At 43.2% G+C, this 18,667-nt stretch overlaps 1 protein-coding gene across 3 annotated transcripts in view; it reads right to left on the bottom strand.

Moving 5' to 3' along the window:
• Nucleotides 1-18,667, bottom strand: part of PIWIL4 (piwi like RNA-mediated gene silencing 4) — a 379,756-nt gene that overhangs the window by 153,342 nt on the left and 207,747 nt on the right. For all 3 annotated transcript variants that reach the window (XM_029602363.1, XM_029602364.1, XM_029602365.1), the window contains one exon: nt 6,086-6,158. In XM_029602363.1, the coding sequence (XP_029458223.1) occupies nt 6,086-6,158 (73 nt within the window). The remainder of the gene's footprint in view (nt 1-6,085; nt 6,159-18,667) is intronic.

The raw sequence follows: 18,667 nt of genomic DNA, 5'->3' as shown, positions 1-18,667 counted from the left end.
TGGACCTGAGTTTGCCTGCCACCTGCCTTGACCTCTGTTTGGACCTGGACCTGAGTTTGCCTGCCGCCTGCCTAGACCTCTGTTTGGACCTGGACCTGAGTTTGTCTGCCGCCTACCCTGACCTCTGGTTGGACCCGGACTCGAGTTGCTTGGACTCCGGTACTCCCCCTTCCAGAGAAGAACCCATCAGGCTGCTGCCTTGGTGAGTACCCTCTGGACCAAGGGTCCACATTCTGATCTACCTACTTTGCGGAACAGATTGCAAAGGCCATGGACCCGGGGGATTTGTCAGGCCTCCAGGCCATTGCCGGCCTAGCCCAGCAATTATTGCAACAAAGACAGCAACAACAGCAACAACAACAGTGTCTTGAAGCATTGTCAGCAACAGTAGAACGATTAGCTAACCAACTTGACTTTACTCGAGAGGCAGAGGCTGCCGGACCCTCTCCGGCCAGTTCCAGTACTCAGAGCTCGGTCACACACTTGCCCGCGCCATCCCGATACGCCGGTGATGCTAAGCAATGTCGTGGTTTTCTGAACCAATGTTTCATTCGGTTCTCCCTGCAAGAACAACAATTCTCCACGGACCGAGCTAAGACGACCTTTATCATCTCTTTGCTGGATGGGAAGGCCATGGCCTGGGCATCTCCGATTTGGGAACGCGGAGATTCCATCTTGAATGATTTGCAGCGGTTTGTGCGAAGGTTCCGTCAAGTGTTTGATGAACCAGGATGGTTATCCACTGCCTCCTCAGAACTCCTCAATCTCCGTCAAGGTAACCGCACTTTAGCAGACTTCGCTGTGGAGTTCCGTACTTTGGCCTCCGAGTTAGGATGGCAAGATGACTACCTAAGAGGAATTTTTCTAGAGGGACTTTCACCTCGTATCAAGGACAAATTAGCGGCACGGGAGATCCCAGATGATCGAGGCTTTGATTGACCTTGCGGGATGTGTTGACCGACGGCTACAACAACGTGCTAAAGAGTCCAGATTATACCGTCGTACCGTCCCACTGGCACCAACCTTCTCTCATCCTTTGGTGCACCCTGCCACTTCAGAAACATCGACCGAGGGCAATGAGGAACCTATGCAACTGGGAAGGAGTCATCCGACTACTGTAGAAAGACAACGCCGAAGAAGATTAGGACTCTGTCTCTATTGAGGCAATAAGGGACACCTTCTAGCCCAATGCCCCGAACGCCCGGGAAACTTCCGAACCTAGGTGTCGTAGAGGGGCTGACCCTAGGGAGCACCCTTGCCCCTCATTTTACGGTTCCGGTAACTCTACACTACCACCAGGGAACTTTGACCACCTTGGCTCTCATTGATTCTGGGTCCCGGGGGAATTTCATTCTGGCAGAGATTATCCACCAACTTCAGCTACCTGTACTACATCGAGAAACGCCTCTATACATTTCGTCTATCCAGGGAGAGAATCTGCCGGGGCAAGTCACAGCCTATACCGCTCCGATAACACTGCACACTGGGGTCCTCCATAAGGAGGAGATATCCTTCTTCATTCTGGAAAAGGCAGTTCATCCAGTGGTTCTAGGCCTCCCCTGGTTACAGAAACACACACCTGTCATCGATTGGGAGACTCTACAAATTGCAGCCTGGGGGTCAGGATGTTTTTCTACTTGTTTAAAGCAGAGACCTCAACCCAAGATCCAGATAGCTACTACTGTCCTGCAACCACCTCCGCAATACGCAGATTTTATGGACGTTGTCTCCAAAGAAAATACAGAGATTCTTCCGGCACATCGGCCTTTTGATTGCGCTATAAATCTTATGCCGAATACCTGTCCACCTAGAGGGCGGGTATACCCTTTATCCGGGCCAGAATCTCTGGCCATGTCTCTCTATATTAAAGAAAATCTTGAACGGTGGTTCATTCGACCATCATCTTCACCAGCAGGCGCAGGATTTTTCTTTGTCCCTAAGAAAGATGGATCATTAAGGCCGTGCATTGATTATAGAGGACTTAACGCAATTGCTTGTAAAGTTCACTATCCGCTCCCGCTAATTTCGGAATTATTGGATCACCTTCATGGAGCTAGTATATTTTCCAAACTGGACTTACACGGGGCATATAACCTGGTACGAATAGAACAGGGGGATGAGTGGAAAACCGCCTTCAATACATGTGATGGACATTATGAATATTTGGTAATGCCGTTCGGACTCTGCAATGCACCAGCTGTATTTCAGAATCTTATGAATGAAATATTATGAGACATGCTGAATCAGGGGGTAATCATTTATTTGGACGACATATTAATCTATTCCAAGGATCTGGCCAGCCATCGTATGGATGCCCGTAAAGTCCTGCAACGTCTGAGAGAGAATCGACTATTTGTGAAATTGGAGAAGTGCTTTACCCTTTTTGGGATTTATTATTTCAAATACTGGTTTTCAAATGGACCCTGATAAACTGGCCAGTATCCGGGAATGGCCGCAACCGGTAGGGCTCCGTTCTCTACAAGGATTCCTGGGATTCGCTAACTTTTATAGGACTTTCATTCTCAGATTCTCTCACATTGAGGCACCCCTCACGGTGCTAACCAAGAAAGGAGCGGATCCAAAAAATTGGCCTAGTGAGGCAGTACAGTATTTTAAGGATCTTAAGACCGCATTCCTACAGGAACCGTGTCTTCGTCACCCAGACCCCAGGCGTCCTTTTATTGTTGAAGTGGATGCCTCTGACTTAGGGGTGGGAGCCGTACTCAGCCAACACTCCAACCAAGGGAAGCTACTTCCTTGCTCGTATTTCTCTCGCAAATTCTCCCAAGCTGAAAAGAATTACGGGATTGGGGACAAGGAGCTGTTAGCTATTAAACTGGCCTTCGAGGAATGGAGGCAATGGTTAGAGGGAGCACAACATCCAATTACAGTCTACACCAATCATAAGAACCTGGAATATCTTAGTAAAGCACAAGACTAAACCCCCGCCAGGCTTGATGGTCACTGTTTTTCTGCCGATTCGATTTTGTTCTACGTTACCGCCCTGCCTCTAAGAACATTCGGGCTGATGCTCTTTCCCGACTGCACGAGATCGAGGACGTACCTGACTCTCCCAACTATATCATCGACCCAGCGAAAGTGATGTTGGCCACTACTGACACAGCACCTCCAGGGAAGACAGTAGTACCCCTCCGTCTTCGTACTAAGGTACTTTCTTGGGCCCATGATTCCCTGACGGCCGGCCATCCTGAGAGGATGGGTACACTGGACAGATTATCTCGCTTCTATTGGTGGCCTTTTTACGCCAAGATGTGCAGGCGTATGTAGATTCTTGTCCAAGGTGTGCCCAGCAGAAACCGCTACCTGGTCGGCCATGGGGCCTCCTCCAACCCCTTCCACCGCCTCAGGAACCTTGGACTCATATATCTACTGATTTTATTGTGGACCTTCCTCCCTCTTCTGGTCATCAGGTCATATGGGTCGTTTTCTAAGATGGCTCACTTTACCTCTCTGCCTAAGTTACCCTCTGCTCCTGAATTGGCTGGACTCTTCACTCTTCATGTTTTCTGTCTTCATGGTCTCCTGCTTCACATAACCTCAGATAGGGGTCCAAAGTTTACTGCCAAATACTGGGGGTCGTTATGCAAAAAGTTTGGAGTACAGCTGGATTTTACGACTGCCTTTCATCCCCAAGGAAATGGGCAGGCTGAGAGAGTCAATCGTGGCCTAAAGACGTTCCTTCGCCTATTCGTCAATGAACGCCAGGATGATTGGTCTACACTATTACCTTGGGCCGAGTTTTCTCACAACTGGCATACAAATTCTGCTACGGGAACCTCACCGTTTCAGATCGTTTTTGGCAAACAACCCCGTCCTCCTCTACCTCTACCTCTATCAGTTGCCTCTCCAGCGGCACAGCTTTCTGCTTCACAGCTACAGGACCTTTGGAAGACTACTAATGCCAGTCTACTGAAAGCCGCTGATTCTGCCAAATGGAGGGCAGACAAGAATCGTCGACCCTCCCCACTGTTTAATGCTGGAGATAGAGTCTGGCTCAGTACACGCCACATTCGTCTCCGGGTTCCTTCCATGAGGCTTGCTCCTAAATACACTGGACCATTTCTGATCAGCAAGCGCTTGGGACCAGTGACCTATCGACTACGACTCCTGACCAGTCTTCGGATTCATAATTCTTTTCATGTTTCCCTGTTGAAACCACTAGTTTCTTCTTCCTTCCACGCATCTCCACCTCGATCACCGGAGGTGGTATCCGAAGAGGACTCGATCTATCAAGTGCGCGAAATTCTGGACATCTGTCGCCATCACCGGCGATGGGAATATTTGGTGGCGTGGGAAGGTTTTGGTCCAGAAGAGAATTCATGGGAACCATCAGTGAACATTCTTGATAAAACCCTACTTCAACACTTTCATCTACTACATCCTGAGAAACCCGGCCCCTCCAGGAGGGGGCGTAAGAGGGTGGTACTGTTACACTCCTGGCCGGGGAAAACCCTCAGCCAGGACCCCCTACCTCTCTCGACGCCGTGGTGCGGGTCCGTTCTTCGGCGCGGCAGGCAGCCACGGACTGCAGCGTGATTTCTTCGACGTCAAGACTGCAGTGTCAGGGAGACTGCCGAAAACCCCGCCTCTTAAAGGGGCCAGGACGCGATGGCTAGGGCCGGCCCCGGAAGATGATGTCATCACCCAGGGAGATTTAAATCTCTCCCTGGGACTCTGCAGTTGCCTTTGCAACAAGGTTCCAGAGTGGTTGTTCCTGTGCTTCTCTGTGCTGCCTGTCTTGACCTCAGTTTGGACTTTGACCCGAGTTTGCCTGCCGCCTGCCCTGACCTCTGTTTGGACCCGGACCTGAGTTTGCCTGCCGCCTGCCTTGACCTCTGTTTGGACCTGGACCTGAGTTTGCCTGCCTAGACCCGAACCTGAGTTTGCCTGCCGCCTACCCTGACCTCTGGTTGGACCCGGACTCGAGTTGCTTGGACTCCGGTACTCCCCCTTCCAGAGAAGAACCCATCAGGCTGCTGCCTTGGTGAGTACCCTCTGGACCAAGGGTCCACATTCTGATCTACCTACTTTGCGGAACACTTACTACAAGTTGATCTAGTCAAAGGCACTAAAGATAAAGAATCCCTTCACGTAATAAATAATCAAGAATTTTGTAAAGGATCAGGACTGCAGGTTATGCCATCCTTCATCTGCTGGCACAACGGGTTTTCAGGGGTTGCCTTTCAGCTTTTTCTCTGACTCCATCTGCTGGAAGGGAGGCATAACCCAGCGGTCTGGACTGATCCTGGTACGTACAGGGAATTTGTTCGCTTGCCTGTTTTCTGAATATTGATCTCTAATAAAACTAAGATATAATAATACTGAAAGAATCCCCAGATAAATATAATTTAATAAATAATAAAATCTATTTAGAAAAATTATTTTGTGGATTGAAAGTTTTGTTTGTGTAAGTGCTCATATACTGTTAAGTAATTTGCTATAGAAATTAATTTTTAAATCTAAATAGCCAACATTTTGGGAAGTAAAAAGAAATTCTGCAATATCATGGGGTAAATTTTCAAAAGTTTAGGGTGTTCACATATAAAAATAAGGAGTTATATATGCACTTAAGTTGCTCATATGCCCTTAAGAGGATTTTCAGTCACTTGAAAAAATGTGCACAATTTCATAATGTACATAATTTTGTCTGTATTATAAAAGTGGTGTTCTTGGAGGCATGTTATGAATTTATGTGTGTAACTTACATTTTCAAAAATTGTGTATGTAATCGACATATGGGTAAAGTTACACAAATATATTTAGCTGCATAACAACCTGATATTTCAACTCAATTTATGCAGGTAACTTATCTTGTGTGTAATTAAAAATACCCTTACAACTTTGCAGCATGGTAAAAATTTACCATATCAGTCTTAGTCTGCTAAGGAGCCCTTCATAAGTGCATATTTTAATAAGTGAAATCTACATTTTCCTCTTTCAAGAATCTAGATAATAAAATTGGAAAAGGAATGCTATTTTAAAATCATCAATGAGAACACTTATCTTTTATTCTTACATGCCTATCAAAATGTGTCACTTGAATAAAAACTAGTAAAATACATACCAGCTGTACATCAGTATTCACATGTTGTTGTAGCACTCGAAGAAATGCTGACGTGCTATCTTCTACCTGTAACCTATTAAAAAAACAGATGAAAAGAGGCAGAAATATCAGAGAGTCTATTTAAAGAGGGTTTCCCTATTTCTGTAGTCTATGCAGTACAACTTCTGCAAATATTTTTGTGTTCAAACTGGTAAAAATTCAATGTGCATGCTAAAATACTACTTAATAAGCAATGTACTAAGTTTAGAATGCAATGTTAAACATTTAGCAAAAAGCCATGTTTAAGGTGCACATTAACTCAAAAAGTATAACACGCTTGGTAGCTGCCTTTCGAAATCCCCTATGCTAACCAATCTGAAATTAAAGGACCAGTTACCACAGACATCACCCCATTAGGTCCCAACCCCTGCCCCCCCCCCCGCAGAACATTGGATCACCCCTCTGTTCAAGCCCGACTCCCATGTTAAGGGGAGGGGTGCAGATGGCAGCGTTAATAACCTGTAAACAGGTGTTCTCCTAAGCTAGTGTCGGACTTCTACCTTAACCAGTCAATTATCCTTCCGACAATTTTTCCCAGGCCACATGCCCACAGAGGTGAAGAAGTGCTACACAGTTTGGACTTAAGAGAACCTTAGCCCTCTATTTGGAGATGAATGAAGCCCTAAGAAAGTCCACCCAGCTGTATGTTTCTTTTTGACACTAGCCAAACTGGGATTGTCATTTCAAATTGGCTAGCAAACTGCATCTTCTGTTATGCCCAGGTGGGCCATTCAAGGCTCATAGTGTCAGAGCTATGGCGGCGTTGGTAGCCCACCTAAGGTCAGGTGCCATCATGGAGGAGATCTGCAGGGCTGTGATGTGGTGTTCTCTCCACACACTGACACTGCATATTGCTTGGACAAGGACTCCCAATATGACAGTAGGTTTGGCCTGTCTATCCTGAGGAATCTCCTTGTGGTTTAGAACCCAACTCCATCTCTCCTATTTTATTCCATGCTGCCCCTCTAAAGAAAATGCAAAAATGGTCTTGTTGCCATCAAAAACAGTTTTTGCTTGTTGTCATTGTTTTGTCGTCCCCCCCCCCCCCTTTTTTTTTGTTAAAGTCTGTAGCTAGGGCTTTTCCATGAATAAAGGACTGCCATCCTGCTTATCCTCGAAAAAAACAGAGTTACTTACCTGTACTAAATGTTCTCTGAGGACAGCAGGATGTTAGTGCTCACAAAACCTGCTCAAATCTCTTTGGAGTTGATTTCGCCAAGCCTAAGCTAAGTTATAGATTGAAAGGTCCTCTGCATGGACATGTAGCAGTATACCATGCTCAAAATTTCTAGAAACTTTGAAGTCAAATTTCTGTGCCGGGTTCTGTCTGAAGATGTCACCTCAAGCGTGAAGACTGCTTGCCCTCTGAAAATTATTGGACCTTGCCAGGGCGGGTGGCTGTGAGCAGGAGAGGCTTGAATAGGGAGAAACCAATGTTTTGCAGGGGAGCTCAGAATCTGATTTGAGAGGTTGTAAAGATCCTCTATGCTAACCAATCCTTTTGATTCGCGTCCAAAGGAGCAGAAGGAAATTGTGAGGTAAAAAAAACAAAAACCCTCTACAAGGTTCAGCCAGCCAACATTCATGGCTTCTAGCACAGCTGCCACATAACCCAGGTCAAACTTAAAGGATAAAAAGAACTATGAGTCTTCATTCACACGTTTTTTCCTCGATTTTTATACCCTCTCCCAACTCAGCCCAACCATTTTCGGATTGGTCCGTAGCCAAGATCACGAGCTTTGGCTCCCTAAATCTGCCCAATAGGTGTTGCCATTGAGGCACAACTGAAATTCCCTCCCTTCAAGGATTGTGAATGCTTTCTCTGCTGCATCCCCAGTTTTGGACAGTCATAAGAACATAAGATATGTCATACTGGGTCAGAACAAGGGTCCATCAAGCCCGGCATCCAACAGTGGCCAATCCAAGTCACAAACACCCAGCAAGTACCCAAACATTAGATAAAACTAGCTATTATTGCTTATTAATTACCGCAATAGCAGTTTATAGATTTTTCTTTGAGGTACTTATCCAAACCTTTTTAAAACCCAGTTACACTAATCACATCACATGTGTTATCACATCACATGTGTAATCACATCCTCTGGCAATGAATTCCAGAGCTTAACGATGTGCTAAGTGAAAAAGAATTTTCTTCAATTTGTTTTAAATGAGCTACTTGCTAACTTCATGGAGTGCCCCCGATCCTATTATCTGAGAGAGTAAATAACCGATTTACATTAACTTGTTCAAGCCCTGTCATGATTTTGTAGATTTCTATCATATCGCCGCTCAGTCTTCTCCAAACTGAAAAGCCCTAACTTCTTTAGCCTTTCCTAATAGGACAGCCGTTCCATGCCCCTTATCATTTTGGTCGCCCTTCTCTGCACTTTCTCCAGTGCAGCTATATCGTTTTTGAGATGCGGTGACCAGAATTGCACACAGATTTCAAGGTGCAGACTCACCATAGAGCGATACAGAGGCATTATGTCATTCTCCATTTTATTTGCCATTTCCTTCTTAATAATTCCTAATATTCTGTTTGCTTTTTAGATTGTCATAGCACACTGACCCGACAATTTCAATGTATTATCCATTATGATGCCTAGATCTCTTTCCTGAGTGGTAACTCCTAAGTTAGAACCTAACATTGTGTAACTACAGCAAGGGTTATTTTTCCCTATATGCATCACTTTGCACTTGTCCAGTCTTGGGAGCATAAGCCCGGCCTAAAAATTGAATCAGTCTTCTACATATAGATGTGCAGCACTTGCCACTTGGGCCACTGGGCTGGGCTGTTCCAGCCTTACAGCTTCTATCATACACTAGCTTTCATTTGTCATTTAAGTGTAATGTTATTTACATTTCCTGCGATATTCAAGGGGGTGCTTTGGCTAGAAGCCAGTACTGTATTGACACCCAGTGGATATGACTGGAAAGAAAAATATTAAAATGTATTATGAGTTTAACTTTACATAAATGCTATTTTAAATTTGAACTGAAAATGAGAGTTTGGGTGAGTAATACCTGTCTGGAGTCATTGAAGGGCAAGGGACTGATTAATACTGAACCTGTTTAATTAGGTATAAAAGGTACTGATCATTTTGCTTAAAGGGGGCAATACGGAGATATAGTCCTGGTGTTGTGAACCTGCCTGCGAGGAGTGCGGGCAGGTCCCCTACCTCTCACAGCCAGTTGGGCCACTGACGCTGCTCGCCCCGAACGCGGCCAGTTGGGCCACTGACGCTGCTCCCCCCGATCGCAGCCAGTCAGGCCGCTGATGCCTTGTCCCTGACACGGCATGGGAGCCGTGTTCTTCTCCTGCCCTGCATGGCAGGGCTGAGCTGCCAGGAGCCTCTCCAAGCGGCTGAGGCCGCCGCACTCGCTCCTGCTTCCTCCTACCGCTGCCGGGGTCCTCAAGCAGCAGAAAGGCCGTCTCTGCCACTGCCTGTGCTCCTTGTCCATCTCCCGGCAGGGAGGCCGTCCCTGCTGGTGCCTGCAGCCCTCCTGCTCTTCTTGCAGCCTGCCTTCCTCCAGCTTCATGGCAGGGCTGCTCCCGCTGCCTGACTTGTTCTTCTTCGGGCCTTCCACGTGGTTGGGAGGACGTCACCAACGATCCTGCTCTGCTTCCTGGATTTCCTTAGGCGTGGGCCCGCGCCTCTCTTCTGTATTTAAAGGGCCAGCCAGGTGTGGCCCCCTGCTAGCTCCTCCCCGGGCGTAGTCCTCTTCAGCCCTACAAAAGGGCCCAGCGTTCATTCCAGCTTTGCCTTCGCAAGGAGTTAGACGCTCCTAGGATCTTCCTGTCCTTCGCTCCAGGAGTCTCGCTGTTCCCTTGCTTCTTCAAGGTCCTGTGTTTCCTGTTCTTCCTTGGAGCTCCTTGTCTTGTCCTGATGTCCGTGATCCAGTCCTGATGCCCGTCTCCTATTCCTGTCTTCCGCTCCTGATGTCCACGGTCAGTCTTAGTGTCTGTCTTCCAGTTCCTGATGTCCGTGATGTCCGTGATCCAGTCCTGATGTTCGTCTCATGTTCCTGATGTCCGTGTTCCAGTCCACATGTCCTGAACCCCTGGTTCCTCATCGCCACCTTCCTGGCATGCCATGTCGGGGTCCGTGACCAGCCCCACGGGTGGGCTGAGTAGGGCGCCTCGTGGTACACGGCCTTCCTTACTGCTGCACCACAAGCCTCCGGGAGACTTCTGCTTGAATCCTTATCCCTGGTCTACGGAATTCCTTGTGCCTGTTCTGTCCATGGTAAAGACTCTGCCAGAACCTGTACCGTACCAGCGTGGTCCGTGACCAGCCATTGGCGGCTGTGTAGGGCGCGCCCCGGTGCAGGCCTCTTCAGTTTCTGCAACATGCCTTTCTCAGTTACTCCACTATTTCATCTAGAGTCTATGTCGTTCCCTGCGTAGTCCATGACCAGCCCGTGGGTGGGCTGTGTAGGGCGCGCTGCGTTGCAGTCTCAACCCAGTTCTTGAACCTCGCTCCTGACACCTTGCCTTCACCTGAGTCTTCGTCCAAGTGTCCTCGCCTGAGTCTTCGTCCAAGTACCCATGTCTTCGCCTGAGTCTTTGTCCAAGGTCTTCATTTGCCCCTGGCCTCCGTCTGGCCTGCTGCTTCTTGCCGTTACCCAGCGGCAGGTCCGAAAGCACTTGGAACGGTCGGAGGACTGTTCAAAAGACCACCATTGAATTGCTGGTCTTTCTGAAGCGTGCAGGTCCGGTGGAGGGTCAGTACCTTTGATCATCATTGTCTTCTTTCCAGTCTTGTTCCTGCTCCGGATTCCATCGTCTGTCTTCAGTCAAGCTTTGCTCCTGTCCAGCTCATGCTCGGGCATGCCTCGCCTGCCTCGGCACCTCTTCAGAGTTCCTCTGGGGTCGAGCCGTGGTCCAAGAACACACAAATCCCTGGAAAGCAGAACCGCTCTCCTAGCACTTCCTAACACCTGAGGTTCATCTGCAGCTGGCTGCAGACTAAGAAATAAAATACTTTCTTCTTTGGTTGCTTTCCTATTCTGGCAGCAGGAAGAAACAAACATAGCCTTTTGCCATGTTTTTTAGCAAAATAATTAAATTGACTGTCTTAGATAAATTTGGTTTTGTTTAGACTAATTTACTTCACAGAAATTTCAAAAGATTTGTTGCAATTTTATTCAGAGAGAGAGGGAAATTCTTTTTGAGACATTTGGACATTCTTCTCTGGGAAGCAAGTTAATTCTGGATGCATGTGGAGTGCTGGAAACAAGTCTTCCCAAGCAGCAGCTGCTTCATCAATTATCTAAATGGCTGAGAAGTTGTCTAAATGATTCAAAGATCATGTATTTATTTGTATTTGTATTTGAAAAAATGTATTAATCGCTTAACACAAATGGCCTAAGCGATATACAAAATTACATACATAATAATAAAATCACAAAGTTTCACAAGGACTAAAACAAACAAACATTATAAATTAAATAGAATAATAAAAGAGAAAATAAAATAATGTCACATCTAAATATGAAATCAAACATATTCACTTCAATACAATACTCATCTACACAGAAGATTTAACTGAGAACTAAATGCTAATTTTCTGGCCAACATTTAGGTGGGCAGCAAAGAACAATGAGGTGGAATCGGTAAAACATGGACTTTATTGAAACTTGCCCGACTCTGGCCGAGTTTCGCTCTACGAGCTGCCTCAGGGGCTATTGCAAACAAATAAAAACAATTAAAAAGACACACAAACATAAATATTGTAATAACAAGTAAAATGCAATAAAAACTTGTATAAATCATATAAAATGATACAAAATAAAATGTAACAATAATAAACATATTGCACTTTAAATTGATAGCAGGTTTGTGTGTAGAAAATACATATATAAAAATCCAATAAGACAAGTGTGTATTGAATGTACAGATGTTAATGTAACAAAATGAAAAAATGACAAACAGAACTAACTGTAAAATGTATGAAATATATGTAAAAAAATATTGAATACAAACAATTACAAATATCTGAAGTACATATAAAGGAGTACATGTATGGGTGTAAAAACTTCAGAGTCTAAAAAATGAGCGCAACCAAACAGCCTTGTTAAAAAATGGAGAAATATTATATGTGTAACTTAAAGTAAAGTGAATTAAGATATGTGAACGAATGGAATTAGAAAAAGACGAAAAAACAAGAAATCAAAAACACAAAATAATAACCAAGATCTAGAAAAAAAATGAAAACACTGAAAAAAAATGAAAAGATGGAAAAAAACAAAAACAATGAAAAAAAGTGAAAAAGAATCAATGAATTAGAATGGATGGTTTTACTTGTAGGTCACTATTTGAGCTCCATATGATGAACTGTATATAATGAAGGTGATAACAATTATATAGCAAAGGTACCTTTTTGAACCACTTGAATTGGCTCAGATCAGTGCAGGTATCATATGTGTCGTAGTTGAAGAGACATGAGTAAGCAAGCTGAATATCAACCTGTTCTAAGAACAGATACTTTCAACCATAGATCACTATGCAGGCAGTGATATCGTAAATTCTTTCAAAAGAAAAAAATAAACAAACGTTAAAACAATCCAAGGTTTTTTCACTAGGATCATGTATGATTCCTTACAACTTTAAAACTAAATAAATGTAGGACTGTATGGCAGTTATTTCAAACACTCTACCTTGAATATATAAAAGCTCTGTAAGAAGGGTAGTCACTAAAGATTAATATGTAGTCACTAAAAATAGAAACTAAATACCATTCCATAAAAAAGGTGGAGTATATCATGCTCCTTAAATCTAACCCTGAGAAACAAAGGACACAAAGAAAATTTTCTTATAAAACGTCAACTATGTTCTAAATAAACATTAAATAGTATAGAACCCTTGTCTTTCGTGCCTTAAGCAGACCGCATGCTGCTACTCTCCGCTAAAACATATATTAAAGGAGCTTAAACCAGCTGTCCTGCGGCACACTTATGCTTCACCTCACCTTCTGATGATCGCGATAGCAAACACACCTGATTTTAATGAGGTGTGCCACTAGTGCTTGGCTTGTATCTGTTGAAAATGACAGTGCTCTTTTAAACAAAAGGATATTAAAAAACGGGACAAACTGATGCAAATTCTACCTTGTAGAGGGTAAGATTCACTACTATTCTGACAATAGACTAGCATTTTCTAAACAAATTAGTATTAGCCATACATATTCAGATATTTACCTTGGATAGAACGGCATGCAGCTACTCGCCGCCCTAGCAAATGCTGTGAAAACTAGACTGAGCCGGCTCAGGGCTTAAATATACCCCGCCCCTCCTTCTAGTGCTCGTGATGACATCACCACCTGTATTAAATTATCTATAGCCAGAGTCATTAGTGATTCAGAATGGGGGAGTCAAATTTAAGTATAAAAACATAAATTAGAGTAAAAATGGGAGTGAAAATGTATATATCTGAATAAATAAGGAAGACACAATTCTCACCTAACAACTATATTCATTCCATGTCCTTTCAATCTCGTTCAGACTATGATAAACAGCACTGAGAGTCCAAACAATTTGGTAGCCAAATGTCCGGGTACATATAGTTACCTATCAAAACCGACGATATAGTTGTTTTTTTCTTTTAAAAAAAAAAGGGGGGGGGGTTATTATCATTTTTTAATAAAACCAGTCAGGAAGAGCATTAGGCGGAGGCTTGTTCAAGCACCGGGAAAGTAAAAACAAGCGAATACCTTACTGGTTTTTGGTGAAAAGAAAATGCATATGGATAAACCCTGAGGAAGACATTGGATGTCGAAACTTGCGCAAGTCGGGATTAATTCGAGACATTTCAAAGCTAAGTATAGCAACTCAATTTCTGACGGTTTGGGGTAACAATAGATAGTGTTTTTGCACGAAGAAAATAAAGACAAAATAAAGAATAATAAAAAAAAAAATAAAGAATGGCATTTACTGATGCCTATCTCTGAAAAGTTTTTAAAATATACTTTTGAAATAAAAACACGGAGGTTGGAGGGTGTGTTGATGATTAAACGATAAAGGCACAGAGGGGGTTGCCGGACATTAACTATATGAAACCATCCCCGTCCTTCCAAAAAATTTTTTGATTTCATAAACAAATCTTGAGCAAGGCTACAGTAAATATCTTAGTTAAAACATTAGAACCAAGTGACGATTTTGTTATGTAGTATATTTCCTATAGAGCAGAGCTTTCCAAACCTTTCATGTTGGTGACACACTTTTAGACAAATATAATTTCATGACAAATATAATTTCATGACACGGGCTACCAAAATGATAAGGGGAATGGAACAACTCCCCTATGAGGAAAGACTAAAGAGGTTAGGACTTTTCAGCTTGGAGAAGAGACGACTGAGGGGGGATATGATAGAGGTGTTTAAAATCATGAGAGGTCTAGAACGGGTAGATGTGAATCGGTTATTTACTCTTTCGGATAGTAGAAAGACTAGGGGGCACTCCATGAAGTTAGCATGGGGCACATTTAAAACTAATCGGAGAAAGTTCTTTTTTACTCAACGCACAATTAAACTCTGGAATTTGTTGCCAGAGAATGTGGTTCATGCAGTTAGTATAGCTGTGTTTAAAAAAGGATTGGATAAGTTCTTGGAGGAGAAGTCCATTACCTGCTATTAAGTTCACTTAGAGAATAGCCACTGCCATTAGCAATGGTTACATGGAATAGACTTAGTTTTTGGGTACTTGCCAGGTTCTTATGGCCTGGATTGGCCACTGTTGGAAACAGGATGCTGGGCTTGATGGACCCTTGGTCTGACCCAGTATGGCATTTTCTTATGTTCTTATGTTCTTATTCAGTCTACTAGGAAACCAGAGGTTAAAGGTTAAACGAACGAAACGTATTTCGACAATTTATGTATGTTTCCTTAAATAAAATGTTTCACGACACAACCTATCTCATGAAAACCTTTCATTTATATTAAAAATATATAATATTCCAAGCGCTATTTTCCAAAAAAAACAAGCCCAAGCACGTCTGTCCCCCACACACTCATCTCTCTCCCCCCAGCACATGTCTGGCCCCCACACTCATGTACCTCTTCTTTTTGATTGTTGCCATTTAAGTGCTTCATTCCCTTCAGGGTTCAAGCCTGCCGTGGTCACCTTCCATGATCACCAGACACTTGCTTGCAGTCAGTACTCCTCGTGGCCAGGCCTCATCGGCAGCAGAAATGACAGGGACAGCTGGGTTCAAGTCTCACCCACCAAGCCCAAAAAAACACGATTGACAGCAAAAATCGCCCAATAATAAGCAACCCACGAACTGGAAAAAAAAAGTGAATCGCTAGAAAAAAAAAGCCCAAACTCACGTTGAAGTTGACGGTGTGGCGTGCGACACACCTGCACACTGCAGGCGACATACTAATGTTGCGACACACAGTTTGGAAAGCTCTGCTATAGAGTATAAGAATCCTAATGTGTTATCTAGATGTGCATGCACTGATGTTGTTTGCATTACTTGCAATAATAATACATTGTGGGTTTCATTTTATTGAATATTATTTTTATTTTCTACTCCAGCCTCACCTCCCCATCCCTGGAAGTCCCATTATTTCCAGCCGAGCGCACCATTTAGCTCCTGTTTAGCCGTGCGTTTTACGCATATTGATGAGCCTATTAATTATTCGCCCGGAATACTTAAAGTAAAATGTGCGGCCAAGCCGCACATTTTATTCTCAGAAATTAACGCCTGCCTTACCTTTGAAAACATCAGGAAAAGTGTACAAAAAAGCATTTAAAAAAAGTCTGCCCGCCAGTTGGCGTGTTAAAAAATGGATGCTCTATTTTGCCGGCATCCGTTTCCCAAATCCAAAACTGTCAGCAGGTTCGAAAACCGATGCCAGTAAAATTGAGCATTGGTTGTCAGACCCGCTGATAGCCACTACTTCTGCTAATAAGGAGGTGCTAGGGATGTGCTAGTGTCGGAAGAGCAGGTGCTCGACTCAGAGCGCCGGCTCTCCTGCACCTCTTATTGCATCAGCCTGTTAGCCTTTTAAGAAAATTTTAAAAACATGGTTCTTTAAAAAAGCCTTCACTAAAGAGTGTGGAGGGTAGAGAATGAAAGTACAGAGGAATGCAGATGAGAATGAATTTACTCAATCCTACATTTAAGAAGTAATATCTCAAAGAGATAGTAACTCAATAATATACCTGGACTTGACCAACATTACTCAAATAATGATTTTGTTTATGAAATTGTAACTGAACTTTTTGGCACCTGTTAGAATGTACGATATCCTAGATTTACTAACCTTAGTCTATGTGCCTATTTGTAAACCGTTGCGATGGTATATAACTTAGTGACGGTATAGAAAAGTTTTTAAATAAATAAATAAATAGTGAGGGTTTACAGTATATCTTCATAAAACAAGAGGTAGATGCATGGTACAGCCTCCCAGTAGAGGTAAATACAGTAATGGAATTGCAGAAAATCTGAAGTAAGCACAGAGGATACTTAGTTGCAAAAAAGCGAAGGGAAAGTCCGAAATAAACTATAGCCCATGCAGTGCTGTAGCAAAGGTAAGGTGAATGAGGCAGTTGCCCTGGGTGCAAAGTTCCTTTAAATTGCAAGAAACTACTGGTGCCAGTGGGGAAGGCAGTGCCTGCAAGTGCATGGTGGCTCAGCCCCACACTCCCTCAATGCTACTGCCACCACTGCTGCCAGGCCAAAGATCTATCCTAACAGTTTTGTCTACCTCATGAGATACAAACTGAGAGAAGATGACAGCAGTATAAGGAAAGGGGAATGTAGGGAGAGGGGAAGGGGTTGCAAGTGAATGTAATCCTGGGAGCAACATTATCTATTTATGCCACTAGATTCATGGCACTGCATAAAGAAGCAAATTGAGCAGGCCAAAAATGCTTTATTGTCTTTAACTGCCATGATTTTCTCTGTCTCTATTTTGCCTATTTTGTTGATCCAATAAATGGTGTCACAACCTGCAAAAAATTCCAGATAATTTTAATTATTTGATTAGATGAGATTTTTATTATTGTATTTCCCTATAGTGGGTCCTATTTGATACAGTAATTTTTAGGCTGATATCCCCTGAAAAAAGGTTCTGTTGATGTAGAATTTTTTGGAATATTTGCCATAATTATTAGTGTTTTTCTATGTGTTTTTGTACTTTATGGTTATTTTACTATTTATTTTTGTTTCCTGTTTGAAGACTTACAGTGTCAAGAAGGTAATCAAGTGGAAATAAATAAATAAAAGGGCAATAAAAGATGGTAAGCTAAATGCCTGCCTTACAAAAATCAGTCAAGTTCCTGCTGCACCAGACAAGTACTGTATATCCTGCCATCTGTTAGAGATAGAGGATACTGTCTTTTTGCTGGAATTGAACCATGGTAACTACCAGTAATAATGATATGATGGAAAAAGGTGTGTCCTCTGGTCTCCAGTTGGTAGTAGGGACAGAAAACTCACATGTCTGGAGTGGTGTATAGCACAATGACAAGGAAGTTAATTTAAAAAATTGATTTGAATCCACTCTCTTTCTATATGGCTCCATAGGCTTCTTTCATCTTTAGCTTGTCCTTTCTTTTGGCCTAGTTTGTCTTTCCTCATGAATGAGCTTTCAGTTCAGCTGGCACTTACCTCAGTCCTGTTTATTACATTTCTGGTAAGCTGAGGCAATAGAGGTCTTCAGTCATTGGCACCAGCAATTTTTCATTGGTTAAACTTCAACCACCTCTCTCTGTAACTCCAACTCCACAGGGACAGACCTTAGTAGGGGGCCACAGAGTGCTGTTCCCTTTGTAATGTGGTATAGGTGCATCATGAATCATACCAATATATGTTGCTGTTGGCAACAGCCAGCACTCCTTCCTCCTCTGGGACTATAGTACTGCCTTTGCAGCATTCCTAGTCCCTGCTAGTCCACCAGCAATAGTCAAATCATTGATTAAAACCCAGTTTTCTTGCATGGCCACGTGCAATTCAACTAATTGGCTGGTCCTTCTGTAGCATGTAAAATCAAAAAGGGACATCCTTGATACAGCCATTATACTACATATATGATCATGTGTGCATGTGCCAGGGTGCGATGCTAGCGACCAAGTCAGAACACCTCTAAAGCTAAGTATTTGGTTTTACTCTATACCCCTGCAACTGTTACTATGCTAACAAAATGTCAGCTGATGTCTGGTGTGGGTAGGCAGTACCAACGTTTGATCGGAAATGACAACGTTTTTATAATATTTGGATTTTTTGTGCATAAAAATTTTTCACCAAAAACATAGAACAGGTAAGTAATTTCTGGTTGCATGATCAAGAAGACCAGTGGTGACTGAGTCAGGTCTCACATGTTCTGCTTATTGACACCCTCGATTTTCATGATTATCAGAATTGTAGTGTGTTACAAAGTTTGTTTCATGAGCTCTAAAGATTTTTTGTGATTTTAGGTTTGAGCTAAATCAGTGCACTTCTTGTATTTGTGTATAAAAGAAAGAACATAATCCTACCCTTTGTTCTGTGAAGCAGGCAACTTTAGTTTAGATCCCCTTTAAGTTTTTTTATAAGTG

Source organism: Rhinatrema bivittatum, chromosome 5 (assembly GCF_901001135.1).
Source record: "Rhinatrema bivittatum chromosome 5, aRhiBiv1.1, whole genome shotgun sequence".
NCBI lineage: Eukaryota > Metazoa > Chordata > Amphibia > Gymnophiona > Rhinatrematidae > Rhinatrema > Rhinatrema bivittatum.
Note: the sequence above shows the minus strand (reverse complement) of the source record. Positions and strands in the feature narration are given on the sequence as shown.